The sequence below is a fragment of the Hemicordylus capensis genome, chromosome 5, assembly GCF_027244095.1.
Source record: "Hemicordylus capensis ecotype Gifberg chromosome 5, rHemCap1.1.pri, whole genome shotgun sequence".
Taxonomy (NCBI): domain Eukaryota; kingdom Metazoa; phylum Chordata; class Lepidosauria; order Squamata; family Cordylidae; genus Hemicordylus; species Hemicordylus capensis.
Window position 1 is genome coordinate 26,157,436 of NC_069661.1, and position 17,957 is coordinate 26,175,392.

Below are 17,957 nucleotides of genomic sequence, written 5' to 3' on the forward strand. Positions count from 1 at the left end.
GCTTTTTACTATGTCCTTATCATTCTTCTGCAGCAAAGATATGGCAGAAAGTGGAGAGAAGGGGGTTGGGACCTGAGGGTCCCACATTCACTTCATATCCCATTTCAACCTTGCTACACCCCTATGGGGAATGTTACAAGTTTTTACCAGGCCCAAGAAATGATGTTGGGACTCTGGTCCTGCTTTGTGAAATATGTTTAGCTGGGATTGGATTTAAGAGATATTAAGGATTGGATTTAGCAGATATTATCACATGGGCAGCCCTACTGGAAGGTAAGGAGAGCCCTACTTGTGTAGGGCTGTTTGTGTGCAGCGCTGGGATCGATCCCAATGCCGGCACTGCCTTCCCCATAAGCCTGGGTTTTGTGCCTGGGCTTATACCTATGTTAAAGGGCATGAGCACACCCTTTTCCCCAGGTATGGGGTTGTGTGTATGCCTGGGCTGCATGCAGCCTGGGCATACTCAGAGACGGGTGCCTAGAGTGCCTTTCTCTCAGGAATAACCCCCAATGTCCTGAGCTCATCGTGTGGTTCATTGTGGGATATCCGGAGGCTGGGACAATGAGACCTGGCCTCCAGAGATCCGTGCTGCTCTGTGCAGTGTGGATCGTGTGAGCGCACAGTGGTGCGCCAAAGAGGACCTTCAGGGATTATCGGCGGGGGGAGGGGTGGTAGGTTCCACCCTGCCTTCTCCGCCTCCTGCCCACCCGCACAGTCATGGGAATAGCTTCAAAGGGTGTAAAGCATGGGCTCTTCCTCTGAACTGTGACCCCCTCCTCCAGAAACTGGTACCACTGTGACTATTCTACTTGATTTTTGTCTTAGCCTAATGCCTTACAGTGCTTAGTTCTACTTCAAACTTTCTATGATATTTCAGATTGTTCATCTTCTTGCTTTATCATTCCTACCTATTCCCGCCCGCCCTCACCTTTGGCTGTCATATTTCCCTGCTTTCAAGCTCATCCTAAAGCTGAAAATAAACTGAATTGCATTTTGAAACCTGTATTGTAACATAGGGGGAGGCAAACATTATTTTCTTCTTTCATTTGTGCTGCTATGTCAACAAATTCGTTGTTCCAACTTGGTAGGGCTACATGATTTTTCTAATCTCTTGGTGCATTGTTAGAATGATTGGCAGGAGTAAAGAAACATATACAAAGGTTTGTTTGGTGTATTTGATTCATGAAAGCATTTGTTCAAGAAGGAAAGCATTGCTTATAAGTTTAGTTCATTAAAAGGAAAACCATATTAGATGGATTAGGAGAGGCAATGGTAGATTTTTGTGGGATTATGTGATGGAGTGGGAGACGTAAGAGAGGATAGTAAGTCTCCTAACCCACAAAACCCATTATTTTTTAATATATACTAGCAATGTGTCAATCAAAATGATAGATTATATTTACTTACTTCCATAACAGACTTCTGTTGACTTCTGAGGAAGAAAGCAAAGGCACTGAAACTGGGGTATTACTGATGTGAGGGCAAAACCTCACATCACCACCCATTGAGGTCACTTGAGGAGGTCCATCTCCAGGTACCGCCAGCTTGTCTGATGGCCACACGGAGACGGGCCTTCTCGATTGCTGCCCCAAGACTGTGGAATGCGCTCTCTGCTGAGATATGATCCTCCCCATCTCTGACTATTTTTAAAAAACATCTGAAGACCCATCTCTTCACCCAAGCTTTTTCAGCTTTTTAAATTTCTAGGTTTTAATTTTATACTGTTTTTAAATTGTTAAACTGTTTTAACCTTTAATATTTGTTTTAATTGTTTTTATGTCATTGTTAACTGCCCAGAGACAAAAGTTTGGGCAGTATATAAATAAATTAATTTTTAAAAAAACAAAACTCACTAAGCCCTGTTCTTGCCCAGACATAAATGATTCCCCCATACCAGGGGAGGAACAATTCTTGCCCTACCTTTACAGTCTTCCCAGCTGCAGCCCCATAAAGAAAGGGCCTCTCTAAATGGTCATACCCAGTCTATGTGACTCCTTTCCTTTGGGAGAGTCTCCTGGAACTGATCCATGTATTATTCTATACCAGGCAGAGACCTTTTACTCACCCAAGTCTTTTTTACTACTACTACTACTACCACTACTACCACCACTACCACTATTACTTAAAACAGAAACAAATAACTGTACACTTGAAAGAGCTTCATCCTGTATCTCAGATCTCAGACAATTTGTGGTAAGTGGGCCTAAAGGAACAGGGTATTGTTACAGAACAATCAGGGCATAAATGTGGGTAGCACTGGAGGCTGCATTTGTTGAAACTGGAGTTGAAGGAGGAAGCCCCTCCCTCTCTCCAGGTGTAAATGGCTGTGCAGGCTGTCCTTCAAGCAAGAAGGAAGTCTGCACAGCCAGTTCCTCTTCCTCTCTGCAGTCTCCCTGACTTCAGAGAGCCCACTCCCCATTTTGTCTGAATGTGGACAGGAGAGAGGGGGATGGGGGCGGGACAAAACCACAGGTCCATTGGACCGTGGTTCACGTTGCATGTGAATGCAGCCAGTGAGTTGTTTTAACTGGCAGTTCAGAATAAGACACCTGAAGACCTTTGCCTCTGAAGACCACCTTCAGTTGAAAAATGTTAGGCAAACTTCAAATAATAATTTGCTACTTCAAAGCACCAGCTTAAGACCATCTGCCTGTCCTCTTGCTCTTCTATAATATTACAACTCACTAGAGAGATGCTGAGGCTGCATGCCCAAGGTTATATTTCTGGCCGCAAACTACGGGGCATTCCAGTGAAAAGATGGTCACTAGCTTAGGTGGTTTTAAATGGAGATTTGACAAATTCATAGCAGAAAGGTTTATTTCTGCCATATTTCTGCCAAAGCTATTAGTCATGATGACTGTGTGGAACTCCCATGTTCTACAGCAGTCTGTCTCTGGATTTCAGGGTAGCAACAGTAGGGGAAATTAGTGCCTTTGTTAGTGCTCATGGGCTTCCCAGAAACATTTAGTTGGCCACGTTGGGAAACAGGATGCTGGATTTGGAGGGATCTTTGGTCTGATCCCCCAAGGCTCTTATGAAGGGAGTAAGAGCTGACCCTTTTGCCAGGGAAAGTATAAGGCTGCAGCCTCGAGTTATTTGAATGTATCTTTCACTTTTGCTATGTGTGGGTGGTATATTTCAAAAATAAAGAGAGTCATGCCCAAGGGTATTAGCAAACTGAAATCCATTATATCTGTACACAACCTAAGTGGGATAAGACCTACGCAGTTAGAGCCAATTTTCCTCTGCGAATATGTTCCTTACTTGAGAGTTTCATCTGTGAATGAAAGGCATGAGGTTGACTTTCAGTCATTCCTCTTCCTCCTACCAATTCACCTCAATTAAAAACAGTGGGAAACAGCATTTACTTTTATTCATGAGCCTGGGAAAAAAATGTGGATGTGAATGTTCCTGAGAAATTGCAGGTTTCCCCTTCACCACCCCGCCTATTTCAATTTAATTCACAGCAAACGGGAGAGATTGACATGGCAAGGTTAAAGGGACAATCAGCCCTATTGGGCTCATTTAGTGTGTCTGTCTAAAAAAGTTCCATTTGATTGTAATTTGGTTCTTGATTGAAAGGTTCCAAAAAGCATTACTCAAACCCTCTGTAAAATGGAAATATCCTATTAAAATATTTCATTTACTGCAGCGACATCAGAGTTCCAGAAATTAAACTTAAACATTTCATCTTCCTAAAGTCTTAATATTGAATTAACATCTTCAGATAGAATCAGGAGATTCTAATTTCTGATAATGATACAGTTTCAGAAGTAGGTGGAAATCTCTTTCTCACTACATGAGACTAAGGTTGATCTTATCTTCTTTAATAGATGGTTTTGTTTTTGAAAGACAAAAGATCCATGTACTATGGACACAATTTATAATTAACTTGAACTGTGCAACATTCCATTTCTTAAGGAGCAGAATTAGCATCTTGGTTCTGTTTGAATTTTTACAACAGGTAATTCCATCTAGTTTTCGGTGTAGTCTTGCTTGATAAAGTAGGTGTATCGAACAGTTTGATCATTACTGTGTTTTTGAAATTCAGAACAGTATAGCTGAAAATGCCCTTGCTTTCCTTTACACTTGAAGTGTATGTAAGGCTAAAGCTAGCCTAACACTCAGTGGTCAACATGCCCTACATTGATATTAAGAACTTGCCAGGCCTAGTGTGCAACTTGAAAGACAGCCCCAATGGTGTAGCATAATGGGGCTGCTGTGGAATGGCTTAGAACTGCTTTTGAACAGTCACATGGTGCTACTTCCACTGTTTCCAAGTGGTTTTAAGCCATTCTGCAGCAACCCTGTTGTGCTATATCATTGAAGGTGGCTTTCAAGTTGCATAGCAGCCCTGGCAGGTAGAGATATGCACAAAACTGGTTTGCCCAGTTTGGTTCGAGTCCACCTCTGAACTTGGGGCCCAGTTGGGTTTGAATTTGAACCAGACACAAACTGATTTTGGGGTGCCAGATATGGGCCCGGTTCAGTTTGAAGTTGAGCCCTTGAACCAAGCTGGTTCGAGCTCGAGCCGGCTTGAAAATCCCTACATTAGCGGGTCCATAATGTAAACATAGGGCTGTCCACCCTGACAGCCAGTGACCGATTTCTAAAAAGAGAGGTACTAGGAATTGTAGCTGCATCCTTTGATGTTCAAACCATATCATTACTCCTAGATCTGGGGATGGGCAGTGGTTACTCATTGGTTTTGCTCATGCTCAGGGAAATTGCTGCCTTCCGTATAATGTCAAAGTGGAGTTGCAGCTTTTAAAAAAGGGTCTGAGGCTTATTCTGACAACTGCTGATTATGCTGAATAAGAGTTATTCTGTAAAATCAAGATAATTTGGGGGGGTGGGACACATAATCCCAATTGCAAGACAACAACAACAACAAAACAACCCCCACACACAAAAATACTCCCACTGAAAACATAATGAATTGTCTTGGTTTAGAAACTTTACACTCATTGCACTGTGAAGCCATGCTGTTCTAAATTATTTTATGACCAGACGTTGAAATTCTGGTCCAGGTTGAAGATCTTTATTCCTCTGACCTGTTGGATATCTGAAACTGCAGTTTTGGACCCTATGAATTTTACTCTGATATGGCAATTTTTTTCTAAAAACTGCCTTCCATGTATGCAGTGGCTCATCTTTCTGGGGTGAAACAAAAGAGGGGGTAATGAACTCTACGGGCAACTGAGAAAGTAGTCCGATCACAAGGCACTCTTTTGCCACACTGACATATCCAACTATTAATATTTCTAGCTTTTAAAATAATTAGCATATTATTGAACAATGTAGTTTTTCTTCTTTATAGAAATAAACCAAACTCCAACTCTCCCATCCACTCCTTCCAAATCCCATTATTCCCCTTCAGAAACAACTTCTGTTGCAACCCAAGGGATGTGGTAGCATTATATCTAAGCAACATCCAGACAAATGTGGTCCCAACTGTGCTTGGAGGAGAGAAAAGGAAAAAGAGGAGAAAGGACACGGGGGTAAATTCAAGAACCTGTGATATAAGATGAGGAGTCTAGAACTAATTGAGCTATGAAAATCATGGCTTTTTGGAACCAGTTCCCCCTTCTATTTTATCCCCAAGTTCCTCACAACACTTAAAACAAAAATCTAAAACATTTCTGTACCACCCAAAACTTGTGTCTCTGGGTGGTTTACAATTAGGAAAGAACAAGCTCTTCATAATAGAAAGGAAAAGAAAATCCTATTTCAACTTCTTTTAATTCACATCCAAGCAATTTTCTGACAGCCTTGTTTCATATGGGGATGGTTTATTTTATTTTATTTATTTATTTTATCGATTGATCAATCGTATTTCTATACTGTCTGATTGTATTTCTATACCACCTGATATAGAAATTTCTAGGCAGTGTACAAGTTAAAACATAATATAAAACAATATAAAACAGTTAAAAATCATAAAATAGATAAAAAATCTCAATGAATAAATACATTAAAATTTAAATTTAAATTAAAAAGTCTGGGAAAACAGGTACATCTTCAGGGTCCTCCTAAAACCAGAGAGGAAGATGCTCTTATTTCATCAGGGCGTGCATACCAAAGCCCCAGGGCAGCCACAGAGAAGGCCCGGTCCCGAATTTCCACCAAATGAGTCAGCAGCTGCTGTAACCAGACCTCTCTAGATGATGTGAATAGGTGACCGGGTCCACAACAGCGAAGGCACTTTCTTAAATACCCTGGACCCAAGCCGTTAAGGGCTTTCTAGGTAATAACCAGCATTTCGTTGGGAAATGTATCAGCAGCCAGTGCAGTTCTTTCAAAATCAGTGTTATATCGTCCCTATGGACCAGTCTGGCTGCCACATTCTGTACCAATTGTAGTTTCCGAACTATGTCAAAAGGCAGCCCTATGTAGAGTGCATTACAGTAGTCAAGCCTAGAGGTTACCAGCATATATACCACTGTTTTAAGATCATAAATGGAGACAGACACTGCCCTAATGGTTATGGGATGTTTATCTCTTGATCTGTGGTTTTATTGCTGGTTATAATAGTTGTTTTGATTGGGAGTTTTTTTGGTCGTGATCCATAGGAGGTAGGACAGGCCTGATCAACATTGCGCCCCCCAGCTGTTTTTGGACTACAACTCCCACAATCCCCAGTCACAATGGCCAATAGTCAGGGATTATGGGAGTTGTAGGCCAACATCTGCAGGAGGGCCAAAGCTGATGAGCAGCCCTGGGGCAGGAGGATGCTTGGATCAGGGCAAGATATAACTTTATATATGTATGCACGCATATGCATTTGTATGTTCATGTGAATTTCAAAAGGGTTAAACCATTCAGTAGCTCTCTAAATGTGTGACGGCCTTGCAGTTTAAAAGCTTGCAGCACACTGGACCAGTGAAAAACATGCACTCTGCACTGATCACATTTCATAGATACCATTCAATAGGGGTCAGTAAACTTCGTATCAACTTGGGGCTGGGGCTGTAGCTTAGTGGCAGAGGATCCGCTTTGCATGTAGAAGGCCCCAGGTTCTGTTCCTGGCATCTCCAGGGAAATATTCCTCTGAAATCCTGGAGAGTTACTATTAGAGTAGACCGTACTGAGCCAATTTGTTACAGTAATCCAGCTGTGACGTGACTAAGGCATGGGTAACTGTGGCCAGATCTGCCTTCTCGAGAAAGGGACACAGCTGGCGCATTAGCCAAAGCCGTGCAAAAGCACCCCTGGCCACCGCCTCCACCTGAGCTTCCAAAAGCAGAGCCAGGTCCAGTAATACCCCCATGCTGCTTACTTGCTCCTCCAAGGGGAGTTCAACCCCGTCCAGATCCCGTAAAATCTCCTCATCCCAATTGGCTCTCCTACTGACCAACATTACCTCCATCTTGTCTGGATTCAGTCTCAGTTTATTAGCTCACATCCAACCTATCACGGCCTCCAGCCCCCAATTCAGAGCATCCACTGCCTCCCTAGAATCAGGTGACAAGGAGAGATAGAGCTGAGTGTCATCTGCATATTGCTGAGAACTCAGTCCAAGTCCCCGGATGACCTTTCCCAGTGGTTTCATGTAGACATTAAACAGCATGGGGGACAAAACTGAACCCTGCGAGACCCCACAAGCCACTGGCCACGGAACTGAGCAATAGTTCCCCAGCACCACCTTCTGGATCCTCCCCCCAAGAAAGGACCAGAGCCACTCCAAAGCAGTACCTTCTATTCCCATCCTCGAGAGGCGGTCCAGAAGGATACCATGGTCAATGGTACTGAACTCCACCGAGAGGTCCAGCAGATCCAACAGGGACGCACTGCTCCTGTCTAGTTCCCGGCATAGGTCATCCACTAGAGCGACCAAGGCAGTTTCAGTCCCATATCCAGGGTGGAAGCCAGATTGAAAAGGGTCCAGGTAATCCATATCATCCAAGACCCTCTGCAGCTGGGATGCCACCACACGCTCTATCACCTTGCCCAAAAAGGGAAGGTTAGAGACAGGTCTATAGCTGTCCGGGTTTGAGGGATCAAGGGAGGGCTTTTTAAATAATGGTCTTACCATCACCGCCTAGAGGCACGATGGCATCCTGCCCTCCCTTCATGAAGCATTAATAATCACCTCCAACCATCTGCCTGTACCTTCCCTGGCAGCTTTTATTAGTCATGAAGGGCAAGGGTCAAGAGCACACGATGTCGCCCGCACACTGCCCAGGATCTTGTCCACATCCTCAGGCTGTGGGGATGCCAGCTATGGCGGGTTCAGACAACACATCCAACGTTGGCCTAGCCATCTCAACACTGGAAATCTGGCTCCCATGTGCAGTCCAGGAGCCAGTGGTTCATGGCAACCTATTCCCCATGTTATACGTGAAGCCACTCTTTCCTTCAACCCAATCTATCTCACAGGGAGCTAGTTCATATGATACTTCACCGACCAGCCAATGGCATTCAATAAGGATTTGCACACTCATGGCGCACACACATCTTTATCACATTGTGACAATAAAAGGGCAGAATCATTTATGTTGCCCTGAGATCCCAGTGGGGTGATCTAAAATGCAATAATAGTAATTCAGTGCAATGGCTGGCCTCCCTCCAGCTTTTCCATCTGTTTTTCCAAAAATCTAGCCCACTCAATTCAGTTGCATTGATGGTCCAGTCTTCATCACTTCCCAATTCCCACCGGAAAACCTGTTGAGCTCTCTCTTTCCAGGGTTTGTCCTTCTGTTGTTATAGCAAGTGGGCAGACTTAAGGATTCACAGTTGCTATTTCAAAAGCCTTTTATGAGATGAAAAGGCATGCAAAGTAAACAACATGTTCTGTTTCATTATACGTAGATTTTCTCTACATGTGAATATTCAAGCAGACGGTATACATATATGCATGATCCTCGACAGCTGTGTGTCTACTGCCTAGGGAGGGGGGAAGTGAGATTTGTGGTTGGCTTTTTTGGGTCCTTTTGGAGAATATCTACACACTATAAAGTGCAGGAAGGGTTTAATTAAAATCAATACAAAAAAATTGGAGGGATAGAAATCCTTCAAGTGCTTAAATAAATATGCTGTTTTTGTTCAGCGCTCACAAAGTCCCCCGTGCGTAGATATAGAACAGGCACTCAGATGAATTGCAAATATGCACTGATTAAGGCACTCAGAGCAGAACTCACAGGGTGAAGGCATGCCCTTCCCTTTTTACTTTTAATGGTTTTCATTGTATGTATCTCAGTTATGTAGTCCAGCTTACCCAACTGTACTCCAGCAGCTATTCCTAATAGTGTCGGGAAAACTGTTTTCTATGAACCTGATCTTAAGGACAAGCGAGACTCTATTCTGCTCCTTCTAATTTTTCCTTTCTTGTTTAACAGGTGGAGAGGTTCCTTACACAACACTGGCAACTCGGATGATGATGGGCGCTTGGTGGCTTTTTGCCTTGATTGTCATCTCCTCCTACACAGCCAATCTAGCCGCTTTCCTCACCATCACTCGTATTGAGAACTCCATCCAGTAAGTTATTTCATTTTATTTATGGAAAAGATTTTAGCCTGCCTTTCAGTCGACGTTTCCTAGGCACTAAAAACAAAATATTTTATTAAAAATCTTAAACACATTTAAAAATGACCATAGCATTAAACCAGCTGGTAAAAGGAGCACTAAATTCAGCAATGAAACAACAGTACCACAGAAAGATAAAACTAGAACCAACAGAATTATCTCCTAAAAGCCCTTTAAAAAGGAACATGTATTTTAGCTGTTGCCAAAAAGACACTGGCACCAGACGATCTGGGAAGGAGCATTCCCCAGCCAGGATGCCACCACTGGAAAGGCCGTGTCTGTAGTCACCAGAACTAGGGATGTGCAAACAGGTTCGACTGTTCGGGGTCGAATCAGCCATCCCCTGTTCGAGGGGTTCGCATTTGGGGTGGTTTGGGGGGGGTTCTTACCTTCTCCAGGGGAGTAGTTGGAGGCAGTAGGGGAGTCCCTGGAGGTTCCCCCTCCTCGCCAGCCTCCCTTGATGCCCATACCTGTTTGGGCCTTCCCCCTCCGGCATGGTGGCCATTTTGGATCACGCAGAGCGGGAAGGCCCAAACGGGCTGAAGAGCTGGCTGAATGGACAGTATGGGCATCAAGGGAGGCTGGCGTGCAGAGGGGGAACCTCCCCAGACCCCCACCTCCAACAACTCCCCCAGAGAGGGTAAGTTAAAAAAAAATTCTAAAAACTTTTTAAATAAGAAATGTTCGTGAACCCCCACCCCTGACCAGAATGAACCCCAGGGGGTGGGGTCGAGACGGTGCCGGACCGAACTGGCCCGGTCTGGTTCAGGTCCAGTATGGACTTGAACTGAACCGGACCAGCCGGTTTCGTGCACACCCCTAACCAGACCTGCCACCCAGTTGGTGGCACCTGGAGCAGACCTCTGATGCAGCTCTTACTGAATGAGCTGGTTCATGTATAAATTGGTACAAGTACCATGAAGGAAAGGGAAGAAAGGAGTCTTCTGTAGAACCGCTATTGTCCACATCATGACAAGGGGAGTTGTGTGTCTCTTCCGCCCCTTTTCCTAGTCATGTTGCTGTCTTTTTGTTCTTTTCTACAACTGTCCTATTTCTTCCTTTCCTTACAGTCATTTTGCCTCTAGCAAATGCTTCATTACTCTTCCATTCAGAACGTTCTGCACAGTCACTCCAAGCATAACTCAACGGCATTTTCCTCATTGTGCAATACTCTTCCAGGAACAACTGGATATGCTTAAAACCATCTGATGGGGATGAGCTAGGGCAATGTGAAGAAGGAAATGAAGAGAATTTCACTTTCTATCCCACTCCTCTGTGAGGAAAAATTGCCCATTTTAAATAACGTATGTGCCCTTTTCCTGTCTTTCAATCTGCGAGTAACAGAAATGAACTACAGATAATAAAAGCCCATTTGGTTTTTTTTAAGCATACCTGTGCACAGATCATGATAATGCAATGTATTTTCTATTTCGTTTTCTCTTGACCAAATTCACATCGTTGAGAATGTACCATACACACAACCAACTGAAGCAAGGCGATTTATAGTATTGCTGAGGGTCACTGGCCCTTAATTCCAATAAGTATTCCTTTTCCGTGAGAGACAGAGTTCTGTCTCAGTTCTCAGCCTGCCTTGTTCTTTGCCTTACCGCGCCCCCTTTTTAACCTGATCAATCCAGAACTATAAACCACCCAGCTGGCACTGTTATTACTTTCTGACATGGCTGTCATTGCAAGGCATCAGATCACTCGTCTCCCTGTGCCCCGTTTCTGAATCAGAATTAATCCCTGGAACTGAAGAGAGAAGAAGAGAAAACAAAACTAAACTGCATAGGCAACGCTTTATCTGAATCGCAGTCATAAATAATTTCTCCGGAATAAGTAATCAGATATTTGCTCTCATTATTTCGTGACTAATTGCTCCTGCACAGACAGCTTATGTGCAACAAGACAGCTCTAATAGCACCCTCAGACTAAGCAGACAGGTTGTTCTTTGTTGTATGCAATGTTGTAAATACAGTATAAATTAAAATTTCAGTATAATTTGCATCCTATCAGCCCCTTAGAGTTCTGGCCATAACATTGTGGAGGTATTACAAACTGCCAGGATTGCAATTAATTGCGGTTGTTTAAAATAAATAAATAAATAAATAAATATTGGGGAGTTTAGAGAACTCAGCACCCACATCTGATATCATCACTGCTGCACAAAAGAGGGGTTGGCATCACTGCAGCTAAAGATGAAAAGAGAGCTGTATAAATATCTGTAGTCATATTAGTAATTGTCAGTTGTATACAACACATTTTTTAAAAAAATATTTCTATATAAGACTGTGGGGGGGAGAGTCAGGTCATATGTCAGTTAGGAGAGGAGAGCTGTCAGGAGAGGAGAGCTGATCTTGTGGTAGCAAGTATGACTTGTCCCCTTAGCTAAGCAGGATCTGCCCTGGTTGCATATGAATGGGAGACTAGAAGTGTGAACATTGTAAGATATTCCTCTCAGGTAATGGAGTTGCCACTCTGGGAAGAGCAGAAGGTTTCAAGTTCCCTCCCTGGCTTCTCCAAGATAAGGCTGAGAGAGATCCCTGCCTGCAACCTTGGAGAAGCCACTGCCAGTCTGTGTAGACAATACTGAGCTAGATAGATCTATGATCTGACTCAGAATATGGCAGCTTCCTGTGTTCCTATCTTCCTATGACCCATTTGCATTAGGTTTTCACATGCTTCTTTAAGCAATTGTTTCTCTTAAGGCAGTAGTTCCCAGTCTTTTAAAACAAGTGTACCCCTTCTGTTAGAAACCTTCAGCTCAGGTACCCCATAGAGAATTTGAGAAAGAGACTGAGGGAGGGAGGGGAGAGAGAGAGAGAGAGAGAGAGAGAGTTACAGTTAGGAGACAGGCTACTCCAGTCACTGGCGTACATCCAGTTTGTTTGTTTAAGTGCCGACAAGTTGGTATTTACTCTTAGCAACCACACAGATCGATTCTATATTTACCAGACTCAAAATTCAGTGCTAATTTTCTGAAGCCTGTCAGTCGGGCTGAGGGGAGGGGTACATGGAGCTCCAACAGGTAGCCAGCTCTTCAAGAGCCGAGAAAGAGGGTCTTCACCCTCCTCCCTCTTCTTCCTCAGTGGACAAATCACTGTGAATGTGTCAGCTTCAAGCCAGCAATCCTCCAATGGGGAATAAATAGTGCGACTGCAGCATGGGAAGGCAGGAGGGCTCTGAATACCCCCCTGGGAGCCCTTCAAATGCCCTTAAAGGTATGAGTACTCCATTAGGAACCCCTGTCTTAAAGCATATCTTTACCATGGTCTTAAATGGGTTTAGTACGCATTACTTCTCCCCAGGAACTGTAATTCTGTGTGGTGAGAACTGAGATTTCTCAGCAGTCTTGCCAAGCTATATTTCCTAGAATTCGTTGGAGAAGCCTGACAACTAAAGAGGAATGAGATCAATATAAAATAGTCTGCAGACCTACCAAAGATACAAAAGCAGGTTGGAGGCTGGTCCTCAAACCAGAAAGATAAAGGTACATCAATCCTGCCAGAAAGGTTTCTTCATATTTTATGTGTGTATTCATTGATTTCATTGATGGCTAGTTGCTTTCAGTTGTGGAGATCATGTGTGCTCCTTTCGGTGCTTCCAGTCTTGACGTGAGCAGGGGCAGAGCTGTAATTGTGCACATGGGTTCAAAGAACCCATACGCAGCAGCTGCCAGGCCACTGCTCTCACTGCAACGGGCACCTGGCGGCACCCCCCTCCTTCTCTCCCACCATACGTGTGGCAGCGGCTTCCCTGACAGAGCACCTGAGGGTAGACTGTGCTGTCCCCGCTGCTCAGCTGACTGCCACGTGACCAGCTGACTGGTTGGCACGACGCATGGTCAGCTGCCGTGTCGACCACTCAGATGGCTGCTGTGTGTGCATGGTGGCAAGCTGAACTCGTGCATGGCGGCCAGCTGAAAGGCAGGCAGCCTAACCCAGGCTGCTCCATCAGGAAGGCTAGTGCTGCTGCATGTGCACGGTGGAAGAGAAGGAGCACTGTGTAGCAGGAAAGAAGGTGTTTGGCCGCCGCCGGGTTTCAGGGAGGAAGGAGGACAGAGGGCATGGCAAATGGCCCCAAAATGGGCCACCTATACCCTCCCTAGCTACCTTAAGTGGTACAGCAGGAAATGATTGACTAACTATCAGAAGGTTGCCAGTTCGAATCCCTGCTGGTACTATATTGGGCAGCAGCCATATAGGAAGATGCTGAAAGGCATCATCTCAGACTGTGTGGGAGGAGGCAATGGTAAACCCCTCCTGTATTCTACCAAAGAAAAACCACAGGGCTCTGTGGGCACTAGGGATGTGCAAACAGGTTTGATGTCGAATGTGTTCAACGTTGAACCTGTTCAGTTCGATGGTTCGGAGTTGAACCGAACCATCCCCTGTTCGGTCCAACCCCAGACCGAACACCCCCTGACTGTTTGGGGAGTTCGGACTTTAAATAAATACATACATACATACATACATACATAAAATTATTTATTTATATTTATTTATTTATTTTTATTATTTATTTTTGTTACTTGCTCCCTTCAGGGGAGTTGTTGGCGGGAGGGTCTGTGGAGCCCCCCCCCCCTGCCGCTTGCCGCCCTTACAGCCCAAATTGGCCCGTTCAGCTGGCTCTATGGCCCATTCAGGCCTTCCCCCTCTGGCACAGTGGCCATTTGGGAGGCCACCGTGCCTGCGCAAGTGGCCTCTGCAAGGCCTGGGTCATGCAGAGGCCAATTGCAGGCGTGGAGGCCTCCAAAATGGCCAACACGCCAGAGGGGGAAGGCCCAAACAGATGAAGAGCCAGTTGAACAGGTGGGTTTAGGCTGTAAGGGAGGCCAGCAGACAGAGAGGGAAGCTCCGCAGACCTCCCACCACCACCACCTCCAACAGCTCCCCTGAAGGGGGTAAGTAACAATCTTTTTTAAAAAATTAAAAAAAATGTTTGCAAACCCACCCACCCCTGGACCGAGCAGAACCGGGGGGGCGGGGTTGAGGGGGTGCCGGGCTGAACTGGCCCGGTCTGGTTGGAGTCTGATCTGGACTCAAACCGAACCAGGCCAGCCAGTTCCATGCAAACCCTTAGTGGGCGCCAGGTGTTGAAATCGACTTGATGGCACACTTTACCTTTATACCCTCCCTAAGCCACTGGGCGTGAGCCATGTGTAGGGATTGTACCAAATTCCTTTCTTGTCACACGTTGAAATGAATACCTGGTCCTGGACCCCTCCCACTCCTCATCACATTTTGTAAAATACAGAGATGTCTACAGATTCTAACCATTTCTTATGTTTGGGCAAAAGCTCGTGTTTTTTGGTGATGGGGAAAAATCTGTGTGGACTTTTCACAAAAGCAAGTGTAATAGAAACCAAAGTTAATCATGCAGACTTCAGCTGGAATGGAAAGGGAGGAGAGTGCCATTTATTCCTAGCCATGCCTTTTCCCTGTATAGAGATGTAGCAGATTTAACTCAGCCTTTGTCCTAAGGCAAGCCCACGTGAGGGAAATAAATAAATGCTGCATCATCCCCTCTCTATGCTTTCACCCACAAAGGCTGTTCCTTTAGACTTTCCTGTTTCTCCAGTAGCTAATTTGCTGCCACCGCAACCCAATTATTACAGTGTTTAATCACACACACACAAACACACACACACAGAGAGATTTGGGTGGAATTTGAGGGAGACTCTCCTTTTCTAATGGTAAAGAGACAATTTCTGTACTTTCAGTAAAGTACAGAAACCTTCCACATGCAATGTTACATATGGTGAGAAAACTTGGTAGCTGATGAATGGTCAAATTGAGACCTGTTTGCACCAAAGTAAACTCCTTTCCAGCCCCCGCCCATTTCCTGAGTTAATAATCCACTCAAAGTGGCTGGTTAAAATTTGCAAAGAACAAAAAGAAAAATAAACTTTATTCAAAATACTACAGACAGTTTCCATCTGAGGCTTTCTCAGCTTTTAGTTACAGGTAAAAATACTCAGTAGATTACAAGGTTCCTTCCAAAAAGCACCCCTGCTTATATTGGAGTGGCACACTTTAAAAATTGTGGTTACCCAGGTGCAAAGAATATGGATGCAAGAAAATAACAGAAGAACCTTTAAAGTTTCAACACTCTTTTAACACCCTAGTTGGATGTATGGGCGCAGGCTATTCATTTCTTAGTTACATTCTAAGTAAAACAACAATATATCAGTTGCAGGGATATACAGAGCACACAAAAGGAAAATAAGAGTCTAACGCCAACTGACTTAACAAACTGTTCTCTAGGCTAAACTTCCAGAAGCCAAAAGCCCTGGCTTCCTTCCCCCTTGAACCCACCCCAAACTCCAGGAGAGAATTCAAGCTTCCTGCAATCCTGTCTCTCAAGGATCTGCAGATGTCCTTCCATGAGAGAATTCTCCAGGCTAGCTTTTGACCATGAGGCAGCAAAATTCCATTGCTCCTCACTGAGTCTTCCGCCCACCCTCTCTCACGTCCAGCCTAGCTGCTTCTGATCAAAGAAACCCTTCTCTTCCAGCCTCATAGCCTTTTAGGTCCCACCCACTTGGTGTTGATTGGCTGATCCCTGGAGGTCACCAGCCTGTCAGTCAGGACAGGATTCACTTCTGGTTTACTCTTTAGTGGAGGGGAGGGGAGGGGAGGGGAGGGGCTGATCAGAGGCTTATCCTTACAGGAGCTATTGAAAACTTTATATTTGCTGTTGATAGAATCAGTAGTCAGCCATGTTTAAAAGGAAAACTGAGGTGTAGGTTGCCAGCTTCTTTCTCCTCTATCTCCTAATCTTCTATTAACAATCATGTTTCATTTATCGCTTTCTGTTATTGTTTTCCTATCAAAATGGAAAATGGAAACCATTTATGGCATTGTTTTGGTTTGCCTTTTGAGAGATGAAAACAACTTCGTGAGTCTTAAGATGTGCAGGGAATTTTTCCCATTGCTCCTTCCCAGTGGACTATTCTGCAGCATCTGTTGCATCTATCATTTATACTAACAGAAATACATGTAGGGAAATTGCTGCGTTGGCTGTTATGTTGGCGAATTATATGGCCACACTGAGTTCTGTGAGCAACTTATTGGCATTTGCAAGGTGTTCTCATTAGGAACTGGGAAGATAGGAACAGCTTCTTCCTACACCATACCCTAATGTGCACAGCAAGTACATTTACAATTATATGGGGCATTATGATATACAATGTTGCAGAGAACTCTGTCAGGAGCTGAAGAAGAGAAGCAGTGGCAACATGAAATTAGAAACTGCAATAGCTTACATTTTATGGTGCTTTCCATCACATTGTCTCAAAGCTTTGATAACCTCAATATTAGATCGCATTTATATACACAGTGAGGTGCACTGTCCTGTCCAGTATTCTGAGAGCATCAAGGGGAGGGGAGAGGCTTATAAGGATGCCCAAGACAATAGATAAGACATTAGTCTATCACTGGTTATTAACCATGACAGGCCAAATCTAGCCCCAAGAACTCAAAGCAATGTGCCTTTGGTTTCAACAGGCACAGAATAGGGCAAGTATCATTACAGTTTTCATGCCTTGCTTGGGAGCTTCCCAAGGCAGAACCAAGGGAGCTTCTTCTTAAGGGAGAAGCCATAAGAACATCACCCTTGCATGCAGAAAGCCCTGCTTCAGCCCCTGGCATCTCCAGGTAGTGATGGGAAAGACCAACACTCCCTGAAACTCTGTCACTGCCAGTCAATGTAAATACTGACCAATAGTATAAGTCAACCTAATGTCTTCATATGTATGTCCACTGTTGGAGACCAAATGCTTCTTCTGAAGAGCATAGGTCATTGCTGTGTCACATGTGCATCTTGCCCTTTCCTCCATGGAGTGCAGAGTGAAGTGCATGGGGTTCACCATGCAATGAACCTATCTAAATCCAACACAGCATCCCTCCAGCGGCTGCTGCTAGTGTCTATCTTCTGTTTGTTATTATTATATTGTGAGCCCTTTGGGGACAGGGAACCATCTCATTTTTAAACATTTATTTTTCTATGTAAACTGCTTTGAGAACTGGCATTGAAAAGTGATATATAATTATTTGTGGTAGTAGAAGATCATCTCATTGCATCCCCACAAGAATCCTGTGAGGGAGAGTAGGCTGGGGTAGCCCTCTTTGGCATTATACAAATTGGGGATGCTGATGCTGTACTTACTCATAGTGCCCTTGAGTACATGCTTGGAAGCCCTGCCTCTGCGCTGACACACTCTGAACCCCCTCCCTTCCTTGCTGTGTTTTAGAGCACTTGAAGCATAAAAGGTGAAGTGTGCCGTTGAGTGGGTGTCGACTCCTGGCGACCACAGAGCCCTGTGGTTGTCTTTGGTTTACACCAGAGGGGTTTACCATTGCCATTTCCCGTGCAGTATGAGATTATGCTTTTCAGCATCTTCCTATATCACTGCTGCATGACATAGGTGT

At 44.4% G+C, this 17,957-nt stretch overlaps 1 protein-coding gene across 8 annotated transcripts in view; it reads left to right on the forward strand.

Moving 5' to 3' along the window:
- Nucleotides 1-17,957, forward strand: part of GRID2 (glutamate ionotropic receptor delta type subunit 2) — a 1,329,997-nt gene that overhangs the window by 1,114,855 nt on the left and 197,185 nt on the right. For all 8 annotated transcript variants that reach the window (XM_053253719.1, XM_053253720.1, XM_053253717.1 and 5 more), the window contains one exon: nucleotides 9,339-9,477. In XM_053253719.1, coding sequence (XP_053109694.1) covers nucleotides 9,339-9,477 — 139 coding nt within the window. The remainder of the gene's footprint in view (nucleotides 1-9,338; nucleotides 9,478-17,957) is intronic.